The 15,651-nt window shown below is 30.8% G+C and overlaps 1 protein-coding gene across 1 annotated transcript in view; it reads left to right on the top strand.

Annotated features, from left to right (window-relative positions):
* The window catches only part of LOC143255236 (uncharacterized), a 35,977-nt gene extending 20,755 nt beyond the window's left edge, over positions 1–15,222 (top strand). Inside the window, exons 3-6 of the mRNA XM_076510578.1 lie at positions 3,473–3,580; positions 5,564–5,688; positions 7,605–7,756; positions 12,649–15,222. Of these exons, the coding sequence (XP_076366693.1) occupies positions 3,473–3,580; positions 5,564–5,688; positions 7,605–7,756; positions 12,649–12,713 (450 nt within the window). The 3' untranslated portion in view covers positions 12,714–15,222. The remainder of the gene's footprint in view (positions 1–3,472; positions 3,581–5,563; positions 5,689–7,604; positions 7,757–12,648) is intronic.
* The last annotated feature ends 429 nt before the right edge of the window (positions 15,223–15,651 follow it).

The raw sequence follows: 15,651 nt of genomic DNA, 5'->3' as shown, positions 1-15,651 counted from the left end.
ATTGTCTCTATGACTATGATTGTTCCTTTACGCTGGTGGAACTCAAACTGGCCCTTCATCATTCTGGCAGTACATTAATTGGACCTGATGATTTACACTATGACATGCAGTGCCATCTGTGTCCTGCTTCTATTGCTATTCTTCTGATTGTTTTTAACCAGATCTGGCTGGAGTATGTTTTCCTGATGCCAGGCACCAAGCTATTGTCCTACCTTTCTCTAAGCATGGGAAGGATCCCAAGATTCCTTCAAACTATCATCAAATTGCTTTGATGAGCTGCCTCTGTATGACCTTAGAGAGGATGGTAAATGCTTGTCTTGTCTGATTCCTCAAATCAAACAACCTCCTCTCACCCACCCAGTGTGGGCTCTGACGACAGCTCTCCACCATGGACCACCTGATTTGACTTGAAACGTCAATCAGAGAAGCCTTTCTCAAACGACAATATCTTGTATCGATATTCTTTGACATTGAGAAGGCTTATGATACAACATGTAGGTATGGTATCTTGCGAGACCTCCACATATATGGGTTATGTGGCCCTTTGCCCATTTTATTAAAAAAATTTTAATGGACAGGAGTTTCAAAGTTCATGTGGGTTTGACACTTTCCCATTCTTTTCTACAGGAACTTGGAGACCCTCAGGGCTGAGTTTTAAGTGTCACACTTTTCAGTATAAAAATTAATGCCATCACTGAACAACCCCCTCTCACTGTTGCAAACAAGCTCTGTGTCAACAACTTTCACATGTCATGTCAGTCGTTGAACATGAGGTATATTGAGAGGCAGCTGCAGACTGCTCTCAATCATTTACTGATGTGGACCAGGGCAAATGGCTTTAACTTCTCTCTCTCTAAAACCATTTGCATGCACTTTTGCTGCCAACAGGGTATTCACCGTGACCCTGAACTCCGTATTGGCAAAGTTGTGCTGCCTGTGGTCCCTGAGACATAGTTCTTGGGGCTTATCTTTGACCGTAAGCTGACCTTCATACCACACATCAAGCAGCTACAGGTCAAATGTACAAGAGCACTAAACGTCCTCTGTGCCCTCTCTTCCACCACTTGGGGAGTGGATTGAGGTTCTTTGCTGAAGATATCATGCTCTTATTTGATCGAAACTCGACTTTGGATTACTGGTTTATGGTTCTGCCAGACCATCGGCCTTAAAGATGCTTGACCTTATTCATCATCAAGGACTTCAGCTCTGCACTGGGGCTTTCCTTATTCCACAGTTCAGAGCTCATACATAGTCTCATGAACCTTCTTTACACCTCCACCATTTGCAGCCATCTTTGCTATATGCTTCAAAACTTCATTCCTTACCAAAGCATCCCACCTGGGGTTAGGTTTTCCATCCTTGGTGGGGCATACTTTTTCAGAACAAACAGTCTGCCTTTGCTCCTTTTGGCCTTTGTATCTAGGTGCAGTTGGATGAATTGGGTCTGTCCTTGGATAACATTGCTGTATCCACTAGTCAGCCCATCCCACCATGGCTTCTTACAGTTCCCAATTGCAACATATCTTCAAGTCATCTGAGAAAAGTAGACACTCCTGATTGGAAATACTGTCTGCTATTTGCTGAACATCTTTCGAACCATCCTTCCATTCCTATTTATACAGATGGTTTGAAATCAGGTGACTGTGTGGGCTCTGCCATGATTTGTTCTGGTTCAGTGGTTGCATGCAGAATTCCCTCTACAGCTTTTGTGTTCACTGCTGAACTGTACTCCATTTCTCTTGCCCTGGATCACATAGAAGTTAAGCAGTGCTCAAACTGCACTATTTATACTGACTCGCTTAGTTCTCTTCTGGCTCTGAAATCACTTCACATTGGTTCACACCCTGTTCATGCCAATATTTAAAATCAACTGGCCCATTTCTCTTTAACATCTATTTCTATCCAGTTTTTCTAGATACCGGGCTACATTGGTATTTGCAGGAACGAGTTCGCTGATTCACCGCAGCTAAGTCTATCTGTTCTAGCACTATCACTGCTGTGCCTGTCCCATACATGGACTATGGTCCTGTATTCAAGGCTTAGCTCCATGCCAGTTGGCAGTTGACTTGGAGTGAGCAATGCGAAAACAAGCTTTTCTAAATAAAACCTATATTGGACTTTGGCCATCTTGTTTCCTTACAGATCGGAAAGAGGAATTTGTTCTAACTTGACTATGCATTGGTCACAGTTTTTTAATTCATCATTTTCTTTCATCTGCAACTGATGCATCATTGTGTAGTTTGTGTAACATTCAGATCACAACAACGGCACCATTTTAAGCATGTACTGTCCCAAGGTTTGTTTATAACATTAAACAGTGTTAATGGTGATGGTGACACTGTTTACCTTTGTAGTGTGTTTAGTTTTTTAAAGGCCATTAATCTTTTTAATGCCATTTGAGTTTTTTAATATATACTTTACACCTTTTTAATGTGGCTCCCTTTTAAAAATCACAGTTCATCTAGTTCAATTTGAAATTAGAAACTAACCATAACATTAAGTAACTCAAAACCATGACTGTAAAGGCCATCTTCAGGTTTCTGATGGTGGTTTTTGTACTTACCTGTTAGTCTTCCTGGCAAGTTATGATTATTAGTCACACTACAGAAAGTCCTTTACAACTTGAATCACTGTAGTTTTTCTCTTGACATTGTAGACTAGATTTAAACATTGGTTTTATGCTATTTATTTATTTAACTTTGTTTTGTTTTACCTTAATTTTCTTTTATGAATTTTACTGAATTTACTTTTACCTTTTTATCGGACGTTTGGCGTATATAGCCTAGCTACTTTGTGCCATAAAACACTAAATCATCCAATCAACTTTCCACCTATTCAATAGCTTCTAGCTATTTTATGTGGGTGGGGATAATATACCATGTTGGAAGTTATAATTTTCTTATACTGACAATGCATTTCCAACAGGTACTTGTCTTCTCTCACATTTATAACCCATCTTCCCCAGTGAAAACTGGTACTTTTATTTTTGCCAAAACCCAAAAAGACAGTTTGGTAAAATTAAATAGAGGGTTTCACATCCATCAAGAGTGTATGTTGCACTATTGTTGGTGAAGAGGTGTTGCATGAGAAATGCATTAGAATCAGTCAATTCCAGTAGAGGGGAGATAAAAGACTTATGGCATGTGTAAAAAAATGTTTTGCATATGGAGGGCAGCACTGAATGAGAATAGCCAATTATGTGAGAAGAGTTAAGTACCTATCAGAAATGCGTTTTCAGTATAGGAAAAATAAAATGTTTTGACTTACAATGCTAAAGTCTGTGGTTTGATTCCCTGCGATGGACAAAGCACAGATAGCTCATTACTTAGCTTTGCACTAAAACAACATTTTCATATGTTGCTTGTAGTTAGTTTTAAAAGTTTTGGTGAAATAAAAGTTGAAATAGTGTTTGTAATTTCTTTGGGTGATAAGATAGTCAATGAAGTAACGTAAATAATTTTCAATAATTTAGGAACAAAAGGGTGAATACAGTAGTAGTGACAGTGAAGATGGAGGTGCCACAGGTGAAAAGAAAATCTCATCAACTGAGTCAGAGGAAAGTGATTCTGAAAATGAACAGGTGATGTTGTCCATTATATGATACTGAACCAAATTTATCCTTTTTTAATTATTCTCTAAAAATTATGTTCAAGTAAAAGTTTCTCTTATGCATTTATCTAGAATTTTCTTAAACTAAGTATTTTACCAATAAGATAACTGAAAAATTAGACCAATCTGTAACAGCAATAATGCAAGTTTGGCTTTTGTATGTGATAACTTTTTTATTATTACGATTTAAATAGCCAAAACCATGAAATAAAATAATTTTCTGTTAACATTTCATAAAGTGAAGGTATCTGGACAGAGCTAGCTAATCGACAAAAACTGAAGCAGCCACATTACAGTAAAAAGCTTAACATTTTCATTTTATTCTAAAGTCATCACTATCTTATAAGAGCAATATTAAAAATAGCACTTGCTGCTCACTGGAATGGGAATTACGATGAATTTGTGTATCAAACGTCTTGTATCATAATCATCATCATATCAATAAAACATTGTAAAATACTTTTTTAATGGAGTATGACATGAAAATCAAATATATATATCCACTTCATATTATATCATTGAAATATTACATGTAAGATGGGCTTATGTAACTAAAACATTGTGTTATTGTCATCATTGAATGAGTAAGAGAAAGCAAAATAGACATTCCTCAAAGGGACATAAAGTGAAGTCAGGCATGTATAATATTAAAAATAATTATGGAAACAGTGAATAAAATGGGTATAAAATATATAAATATTATGGGGGACTCCTTATCTGTTGTATGCAAAAGAAATGAAAACAAATATGTGCAGATCTAGAGTTATTATATTTGTACTTATTCAATTAAGCATTGCTAATGGAACACTGTTTTGATGCATAGTATAGTTTGGACAGTGGTCTTTGACAGATTGTCTTAAAGATACTGGTAGAAAATCACCAGTGATAGTTAAATAATATCCATGTTAGGCAAATTATGATTGGCAATATATAATATCAGTAATCTTTAGTCAGCAACAAGGTTTTGAAAAAAAAAATCAAATTTTAGAAATATTAAAATATATAATTTTTCATAAACTGTAACTGATAATATGGAACACAAGTTTTTGAGAATACAGCACTATTTGTTACCAATGAATCCCTGCAAAGACAGTTGTACCCTTACTAGTGAATAACTAAATACAATGTGTTTACCTAATAATACATAATTTAACGTGCATTGGATGTCTGAATAATACATGAGGAAAAGTTACTGTTTGTCAAGCAACAAACAAGATACTATGAACAGTAAATAATAAAAACTGGAAGTTAAGATGTACATCTACAGCTTAACATATTTACATTGATAGTTTTGGTTTTGTTTTAAAACTGGGTGTTTTTAGACCCCTTATGCTCTTGATCAAAATATTATGTTGTGCTGCTAGTGTAGTAGTCTGTGGGTGATTTCGTCTTTATGTCTATTTTCAAGAGCTGTACCAGGACCAAAAAATGTGAGTGCTTGTAGTAATAGTTTTACTTAGTTGAATGTTTTATTTATGTGATAAGAAACATTATGTAAGAAAAAATAAAATACTTGACACTTGAGTGGGATAATATTGTATACTATCGAAGTGAGATTGTATATTGTGATTTCATATGATTATAATCCAACTACAAGCATGTGGTTATTTCATCAACAGATTTTATTTTGTATGTAGTGTCTTGTGTATATTATTAGAATTAATGACTTACTTGATGTTGTTGGATCATTTTTAAAGGAAGTTTGATTTATGCACTCTTTCAAAATATAAATTAATATTCTATTAAAGTAAATTGGAAAAAGAATTGCTTAAACTTCAATGCAATTTCTATTTTATCAGCTTTTCAATTAAGTGGTATGCTTGTATGTAAGGTTAAACATTAAAGTTTATCTACAGGATCTTATCCTGATGTGATTTGAGAGGATGTAGTGTAATGTAAATAATTTATGCTTGTGTGCAGTGTGTCCTCAAACAAACAACTTTTCTGTTTCCAGGCAAAGGTAAAAGGAGTAGAACACCTTATTGAAGTTGAGAATCCCAATCGAGCTGTTAAGAAAAAACCTCCCAAGGCTGAGCAGAATGTAACTGAAAATAAGCCACAGCTTACCCGGCGAGAAAGGTAAACATTAATAATTAATGTCTTGTGTTATAATTTAATAAAAGATTTAAATTGTTTGACATTTACATTAGTTTTTACTTAATAAGGAGTTCATGAAATATTTCTAAAGGTGGATCAGTATTGCATGGTTTGTTTTTTTTTTTTTTTTCTTGTAATATAACTGCTTCATTATAGAAATAATTGAAACTATTGTAGTGGACTATAGTGAACAGCAAAATATTTTCAATGTAAGTTGCTGGAAACAGAAATGAGAAACCATCTTAGTGCACTTACAGATTGTTTTAAAAGCTATTGCTGTTTATTTAGTACATTAGTGAAAAAGAAACAGTTGTGTTAGACTTGAAATAAAACAAATTAACCCTGTCATGAAAGGTCAAAGGCCATGTTATCATATTTGTTGACTTGCATTCAAAACTTTTATCAACTACTATTTTATGAATTTATTTCAGTAAGTTTGGTATCAAATTGTATATTATAATTCAAATATTAATATTATAAATTAATTTCTTAATTTAAAAGTAAATATAAAAGAACACACCTAAATACTGATTTTTGGGAGTTTCATGGTACATTGACTGGAGCATTGGTTTGTATTAGATGTTTGTGATGATAAAATACCAAGTCAGTGTATTAGAGCCATTTAGCTCTCTTGAACCAAGATTACAAGGAGGTAGGTTGTACCTTTAGCCTGAATGAAATTTCATATTTTTTTACCTAAATATAGCTTAGTTACTAAGCATGATAAATTATCATGAAAATCTGTGGTATTGATATAGTAATTTATGATTTTTTTTTTTTTGTTACTCAACTGTAGATATAAAACCTAAAATAAAATATTTCACTTCATATCCTCCATGTGTGAAATTTTAAAAGGCTTAGCAACTTGCATCAAGGAACATCCAAGTGCAAAAGATGAAGCTAGAAAAGATAATTTTTTGCTTTACTTCATTTACTGTTCTATATTTTAACAAAAGTACATTTAAGAACTTGTTTGTAAATAATAATAATCTGTATACGTGTATAATGTATAATAACTGAAATGTGATTGTATTTTACAAAATGCTAGTCCACTGAAGACAAGTCACTTTTTTACTGCTAAGAGGAAAGGTCAGATTTGTGTTATTGTATATGGCAACATGGGTGTACATGCTTAGCATCATTATAACTTTTCTGTTGTTAGCCAGGTACAACTGGAAGGCCAATATATTAAAAATAATAATTGTATAACATAATGAGACTAAAGCTAATTATACTAAATGTGTATTTTTGTGTTACCATATGCAGTAATTTCAGCCTATGACAGTTACAAGGTTGGTCAAACTGGCAGAGCCCATGTAATTAGAGTTGTTTAAATGATTATGGTTGGAACTGAAGTTCTAATAATGGAATTTTTTCAAAATATGGCATGCTATTAGGAATTTTATGAACTAATTTTAAGTTATGTGGTTTTGTTTACTGAAAACAAATGTTTGAAATATATTTTGTAGGTTTCAGAGATTACATATAATATTTGAAAGTCAGTTTGCACTCTGACTTGTAACAAAACAGACTTCATATTTTCACAAAAAAATCTTTAGTAAAAATATGTCATTAAAAACCTGATTTTTCTGTGTAAAAATTATTTGCAATCTTTAGTAAAAGTCTACAAAATTTTATGAAGACATACATACTGCATCAAAAGTTACAGTATAAATACTTGATGTGTGCTAGTGTGTATACCAACTTGTGTATGTTGTACCGAGCCTGTTGTGAAAGGGTTAATGGTAACAAGTTATTTCATTAAAAAGAATATAAAATATATATGACACTAATGAAAGTAAAAGTATAGGCTGCCTTACTCCTTAATTGATTGAGATTTTTTTGTCACTTCCTATTTTGCACTGTTAGCATTGTGAAACTTACTTGTATCATTGTAGGGAAGAGCTTGAGCGTCAGAAGGCTAAAGCTAATTATATGAAGCTACATGCTGCAGGAAAAACACAGGAAGCTCAAGCTGATCTTGCTCGGCTTGCTCTTGTTCGTAAACAGCGAGAGGAAGCTGCAAAAAAGAAAGAAGAAGAAAGGAAAGGTATGGTTGATTGTACTTTGTAAAACTGCATAAATAAAAGACCTTTTATGTGTGTGTATGCACATACATATATGGATTGTTGATTTAACTTTAGAATTTACTTCTCAGAACTTGCATTCATTGTTCTTGCTGTTTCATTTTATATGACTTGTGTTTTTTTCACAGTTTGGTTTTTAATTTTTAAATTAATATGTTCTAAAAAGTAAATATTTGTGTTTAAAAATTGAAAATTGTATTTTGGACACTTGATGAAAACTAACATTGCCTCCATTTTGTTTTTCATTTGATGTGCTCACTTTGTTTTAAAGCTGGGTAATTAGTGGGGATTATTAATCAAATAATAATTAAACTGATTAATCAATTACAGTCAACTAATTAATTCTTCTCCCATGATATTAATTTTTCTGTTTTCCACCTGTTTATTTGTAAAGACATCTTTGAACTACCCTTTTAGATAGACTTTTCAGCTATACTAGTTTAGAATTAAGTTACATTTTTTAGTCTGTAATTGTTGAACAATAAAATATATATGCAATAAAGTATGAAGTCTATAACAAGCTGAATATATGAAACATAATATCCCATTGATATCTCTATAAATTTCCAAACAACTACTGTACTAAAACTGCTGTATTTTCATTAATGAAAGTAAACTTACGTTGTGGTGTTGATTATAAAACAGAGAAAATGGTTAACATAAGACTAATTAGTAAGGTTACTTTTAGGAATATGTTAACATAAGTTACATGCATTTAGTTCTGGATTTTACACAAATAGTTTTATTGAGGCAGTCTGTCATGTGGTTAACAGAAGTACACAACTGTTATCCTAGGTATAAATTTAGTCATTATTTTGTATGTAATAATATTCTATGGCAAAGTGTGCTAACATTTTAATATTTTAAATTGGCAATGCTGATTCCATACATTGCTTTCATTATTACATTTTTATTTGTCATAACATTTTACCAAACCATTATTGAAATATCAAATGTTTTAAACATTCTCTCTATTCAAGAATATAAAATCTCTTTTTCAAATTTTCCATAAGTAACATGTTTATGTTGGGTTGGATTCCTTTCTTAACTGCACCTATTAATTTTACAAAACTTTAGTGCATGAATTTATATTTATCTCTTAACTATTACTTGTAAACAGTTTGAAACTTACTAATGTAACAATTTATCAGATAAAGAATGAATGTAAATTTGAGGTTGTTGGTTCAACTTGCTGAGCAGTCTTTGTGATTTCATTCACTGAAAAAGTGAACCTACTTGAGACTTTTCCAAAACAATTTTTATTGAAATATGTCATTAAAAAGATTGTTTTTAAAATAAGTTGTTGGTTAAGTATTAAAGTTTTGAGAAAAAAGAAAAAACTTAATTTGTAATGACAAGAAACCCACTTCGAGTAAAAATGTATTCTCAAGACAGCTGGTAAAGGTATTAAAACTTTATTCAAAATAAAGTAGAGAGCACTGATTTGTCCTTCTTAGGTCATCTTCAGGTTAAGAAAAGTTTTTATACCCATACCAGTCATCTTTAAAATACAAAGAAAACTTACAAGATCAGGCTTAGGAAAGTGATGTGACAAAATATTTTGCAACAGATTATGGACATGAAATATACAAGTTAGTTCAGATATACAAGGCATACATCAAGAAACTCGAGCAGCATTTAAGACCTTTAAATAACAGAAAAGGATTTTTGTGTTTCTTGTAGTTTAGTTATGTATTTCTGCTGTGTCAAGTAAACAAAGCAAAATAATATCAATGACACCCAAAAGAATTGTAAAAGTTTAAATAAATTAGATATAATGTATGAAAATGACAAATTGAATTGTGATGGCATAGAGAGCTGAGCAATTAACACAATTACCTATAAGTATTAATGATGTTGATTAATATGCAAAATAATTAATCAAAAGTAACCAGTTAATGTTTCTAATTATTCCAACTACTCTAGTAATTGAAATATTGGTATTACAGTTTTTCATTATTATTTTTGATTAATTCAAGTTTATTCAGTTTAATCAATCAGTGTCATAACTTGCAAAAATAATTAACTATTTGAAATGTTTACATGTTTCATGTTAAACACAGCTACACAACAGGCTACCTGTACTCTGCCCACCATGGTATTGAAATATGATTTTACTATTAGAAATTGCTGTTTTTGTTGTTTGTTAGAGAATAACCAGTTAGTTAAGTGTAACTGATTAATGAACCAGACAGTTACTTAGCAAATTCTACTAATTGTTCAACTGATAATATTGCAAAATAAGATTGAAATTTGGGTTTTAGATATTCTTATAGCACAAAAATTTTATTGATCTGTAATAAAATTATTTTTTACAAATAAGGAGTGACAAGATCAGTAACCAAAAGATAGTATGAGAGTTAATATTCACATAGTTGAAATGCAAAGAAAAAATTTCATTTTTGAATATCAATTTCAAATCATTTAGGTCAACAGAAACAAAATGGCAAGTGTTTGCATTTTGTAAAGAGGAAAGTTGAATGCAAAACAATTTCCTCTAATTTGCAAATAAAGTTATAAAAGAAGTATTTTTAACATGTTTGAATACTGATAATTTCATGTAGATTATGATTATATATAAATGTTTTGATTTCTTACAGTATTATTCTGGAACTAAGGTAAAACATAAATCTACTGACTGGAAAATTATAAAAAAAAAGATCACAGTTCCTCATCATTTACCATGTTGACAAATTCACAGGTTTGAGTGGCTAAACTACTTTTTAACTTAATACAATACTTTCTGACGTATGAAAAATCTAAGAAATATTGTTAAAGAGAAGCTCAAACACAATATTAAAAAACATTGAGAAACATTTGAAAAAAAATTATTACTGCCAAACACCCAGTTGACTGGTCAACTGCAGTGAGTAAATACCCATTAGTTAATTGTAAAATCATTAGAGAACTACTGTTAAAATTATATCCTGTCTTCTTAATAAATGTTTCAGTTTTTGTCTTTGCATATGAAAAAAACATAATGTAAAATTTTTAAAGTTTTCAGGTTACATCAGATTTATAATTATTCATCCTGATGTCTTATGGTAAAATCTTCAACTTCTGTTTAAACTGTAATTGTGTTTTAACATGGTTTACAGGTAATATTAACATGTGATAATCCGGTGCTGGTTTTGATGCATGAGGCACAAAAGTTATTAAATTTAATAATCCTGTGAAATTGGTAAACCTGGACCCAGAAATGACCGATAGCATCCAACTAATATCATCATGGTCATACAATTAAAAGATGTTGTTTATTTGTTTTTTTTTCCTTTTATTCTTTTTCCTAGTTTGTCTTGTGATAGCTCAATAATATGAGAATGACAATTCATTTTTCACAGAAATTGTTATAATTTATAACTTAATTCATTTGTCTGATTTAGTGTTTATTTTTTGTAATGCACAAGGATAACATGAATATAAACATTTATTCCATTGTTTTTAATATGTAGAATAGGTTTGCTTGCTGAAACTTTAATAAGACTAAAAATATTGTCTCCTGTTTGTACGAGTTGTTTTGTCACATCATTCAAACTTAGTATGTGGGGCTAAAGGAAAATAAGAAATTAAGAAACCAATATTACACTTAAAATTTATGCATATAAATCAGTTTAAAAAATATTATTTACTTGAAACATTTTCATAAAAATATTCCTCTTGTGATGTAAAGTGTTAAACATTGGTGTCTTCAGATCAATATCCAGTCTCCCAGTCATAGTTTGTCCTGGTTATAGCACTTAACCATTGATTGCTTAGTCAGTCAGAATTGGCAGAAACATTGTTTGTGTTTCAAAACAAATATGTAAATGCTTTATCAACCTGTAACAAAAACAAAACCATATGCATGAAACCACTTTTTAAATAATCCAAATTTATCTCTGATATTCACAGTACAATTTTGTTTTGCTTCATTATGCTCACATAGATCTTTCAACCCCTCCTCAATCTGAGGATACTTGTGTATTGAAAACTCATCTCAATAGTCAAAACTGTGGTTTGGTATCATTGTGAATGGCTAGGATATTCTAACCTTTAACTTTCTTTGAAAGATTTTTTTTTCCCAAATAATTCTGTAAAAAAGGAGAACATTTAAATATATTTGTAATCTGTATGAAATTATCCTTCAGTTTGTGGTCAAAGATGTTGAAATAACTATGTTTTATCTTTATGTATGCAAAATCTTTGGATACTGCAATACCAGTCTCTCCAGACAAAATATGAATGTGCAGTGTCTGTTAAAAAATTAAATTTGGAGTCATCTTGCATAGAATCATTTTAAATCAGTGTAGTAGCTTATCAAATACTTTTCTCTGATTTGTTTATGTAGACAGATAATATAAAGTATTAACTGATATATTTATACACACTGCACAATTTAAAATAAAAGTAGGCCTACATTTACATTGTTATTTATAGTAGCCTTAAAAACATTTGTGTTTAATATGTTTTAATATTTACATTTCCAACAGAATATCATGATTTTTTTTTACACTTAAGATGTAATTGAAAACAGAGCCATGCAGTACTTTTGTTGGGTTGTTTAAATGATTATGGTTGTGACTGAAGTTCAAATAACTAATTTTATGTTTTAAAAGTAAGTTGTTCTGTTAAGAATTTTATGAACTAATTTTATGTTATGCATTGGAACATTGATTCTAAATCATTATAGTGCAGTTCATAGTATTTCAGTTATGACTACTAGACTAATGACATGTTACTCTGGAAGGTTAATGAAGCTACTTAGCATTACTTTGCAGCTCAAAATGGTATAGAGCTATAATTGTAAAACATTATAATGTTACTTATTTTAATAGTTTGTCTTTCTTGTGATACCCTTTATTTGTCTGTATTACAGCAAAAGAAGCCACTAAAGCAGCTAAGTCAGATGCTCTGAACAAGGCTTTAGGAAAGAAATCTTGATTAACTGAAATGTTTTTATTAGGTCTGTCTGAGAGAAATACCTTCTTTTGTACAGTACAATTGTAATTATGTTTTTGTGCTTCTCCAGTGGCGAGCTGGCAAACACAAGCTTGATTGTGTAGTTTCAGAAATAAAATATTATTTTCCAAAAATCAAAACAGAAAAGAGAATAAAACCAGCATTATGTGTTAAACGGTTTGAATTTTTTGTTGTCAAAGAAAGTAGACTTGTAAAACATTAAAAGCATTCTTTTTTTAACCTTATGTTAATTGTAAACCATTTTTAGCTAGAATTAATTAAAAACATTAAAGTGGTAAATAATGTGCTGGAATTGTTAGCAAGCTGAGACTTGGTCTCCAACTAGGTGAATAATTAGTAAATTTTCAGAACTTTACATACAGTGGTTTATTATCCCTGCCAGAAATGGTTACTGAATTGCATATAAAACTTACAAAGGTTACTTCATCAAAATAAAGTTAACATACATTGTGACAGAACACAGGTTTATATAAAAAGAAGTTTCACACTTTCATCAAGTGTCCTCTTTAATCCAACATTTGCTTATGAAAGAGTTTCATGTAGCTTATTTTATAGCAAAAGTTCCAAGTACACAAGTTTTTATTTAATTTTCAGAAGTGTTAATTTTACAACTTTTGTATTAGCAAACTTTCTGCAGTTCTACATAATTTCTAGTTTTTATGACTGATTTCCTGTTAATTTAACTATCAGTATAACATTATTTATTTGACTCTTTCAAATATTCTTTTTGTATTCTGCAGTTGTACTTAAATTTTTTCATTTCAACTGTATAAATTTTTTCTGGCTTTGAACTGAAGAGTACATGAAAGTGTTTCCATATAAACTTATTTTCTGTACTAATAGATGTTAGCTTTATTTTGGATTACTGTACGTAGTATTGTTTATTTGATCCAATACATGATGAATTTCAAAAAATAAATACTCACTATTGTTTACATAAATTTTGTATTTCTAATATTTGCATAATAATCTAGTACAAAACATCATAATTTTACTATACTTTTGAATGAAACATTACATGATATTTCATGTGTGATGTGTGTGTGGGCAGGCATTGTTTTTTAAAGTGTTTACCATCAAGTAAAGAGTGTAGCATGTAATTATCACAGTTTCTTACATATAAAACAAATGCTAAATTCAAGACAGTCATGTAATTTGTCAATAAAGTTAACTTTAATGCTGTAAATGGAGAAGTTTCCTCTTCCACAGCTAACCAGTGTCTCGTGTGTGTGTTGAAGTCCAAAGAATTGATCTGATCTTGCCAATTTTACATCAATATTGTGCTTAAAGAATTATTTTGCTGTAACTTGTTGAACTTCTGGTAAAAGTTTAAAGGTTAGAAGTTTTCTCTATCTTCACTATTAACTGTTCCTTGGTTTAAATTTATTGATGGCTAAAGTTTATGTTATTCTTACATCATACTTGGTACCACATGTTATTTCAGAATATTTCTTCATCAGCAGTCCCATTGTATTTCTGGTGTAGATGTTTGAAGATTTACAAGCAAAATTACAATTTATATGCTGATTTAAATGACATACCTGATCTCGTATATTCTTGTCCATGTCAAGAACAAATGTATTGGTAAACTATGTAAAGGTGGTAAAGTTTATTAATTCTCTACTTTATCTTGATAATGTTCTTTATCTGTGACTTGTTTAATTTCAAGACTTTGTTTTATTTTATTATTCAAAATCTGCCTCCAAGCAAGTGAGGATCAGTGGGGCTGCAAAGTGTAAGAAATGAACTGAAAGTTGAGCTCTTAATTAATCAACAGTTGAAATTCTTTAAAAACTTAACTGTAGTTATATTAGCATTTTTATAACAAAAATAGATTTCTTATATGAAACAAAAAATGTTTGAGTTTCTTTTTATGACCTCAAGTATAAGAATTTAAACTTAATATTGTGTGTTGCTAGTGCCTAGTGAGGTGAAACATTTTGTGAAAAAAGGTAATTCATATGCTCTCAAATTTCTATATTTTGCTTCTGGTTATATATTAAAAAACAAAGTTGAATCCAGTTGGCATACTATTGAACTGTTTTTACAAGAAATCATGAAAAAATATTCTAGTTTCTTGCCTCTAGACTAAATTTTAATAAATGTATAAGATACCTTTGATTTTCATATTATTATTATTTATTCGGAGTATATTTTCTACAAACAATCTTTATATACTTATCTTTTCAAGTCTCAGTTTTCATAAACTATATAATTTAATTTTCATACTTGTTACAAAGTCTCTCAACTAATTATGACCCTCAAGTTTTGTGGTTAAATAAGCAGTATATCCCATATTTGATGTATTTGGATGACTTTATAAGTAATTAAACAGTTAAAACTAATACAAAAGTGGTATAAGCTGTTCTGTTCAGCAAATATGCATGAAAGCATATGTTACTGTAAGATCATTGTTTTATGTGTGTACTGTAGTTCTCAATAAAATAAAATTAACAGGGTTTTCTCACTATACAGTAAGATTCTTTGACAGTTCTAATGGACTACAACTACTTCAAAATTATACAAATGTATATAAGTTGAAAACTTATAATGAACCTGATTTCACTACATCTCTAGTAATGTGAACTTTTTGCCAGTTGAAGTGGATCTTTTGATTATATTTTTAGCTTCTGTCATGTCTTGACTAATTTTGCATGGACATGATGCAACTCAAGCCACATTGGGTAGATAGTCTTGGCCCCAATCTCTCATTTGTTTTCCTAACCTTGGCAAGAAACCTAAGCTTTAATTCACTTCACTGACTGAGCTTGAAAGTATTGAGTGGATTGTTGTAAGAATTAGTGGACTTGAACTAAAGTTTGGGCTCTCTTGGGAGTTCTGGGTGCACATTTGAAATGGAGGCTTCAGCAGTGGTATGCCTGCCTATGAGCCATTACCC

Source organism: Tachypleus tridentatus, chromosome 7 (genome assembly GCF_004210375.1).
Source record: "Tachypleus tridentatus isolate NWPU-2018 chromosome 7, ASM421037v1, whole genome shotgun sequence".
NCBI classification, from domain to species: Eukaryota; Metazoa; Arthropoda; class Merostomata; order Xiphosura; family Limulidae; genus Tachypleus; species Tachypleus tridentatus.
This window is presented reverse-complemented; position numbering and strand designations above follow the sequence as displayed.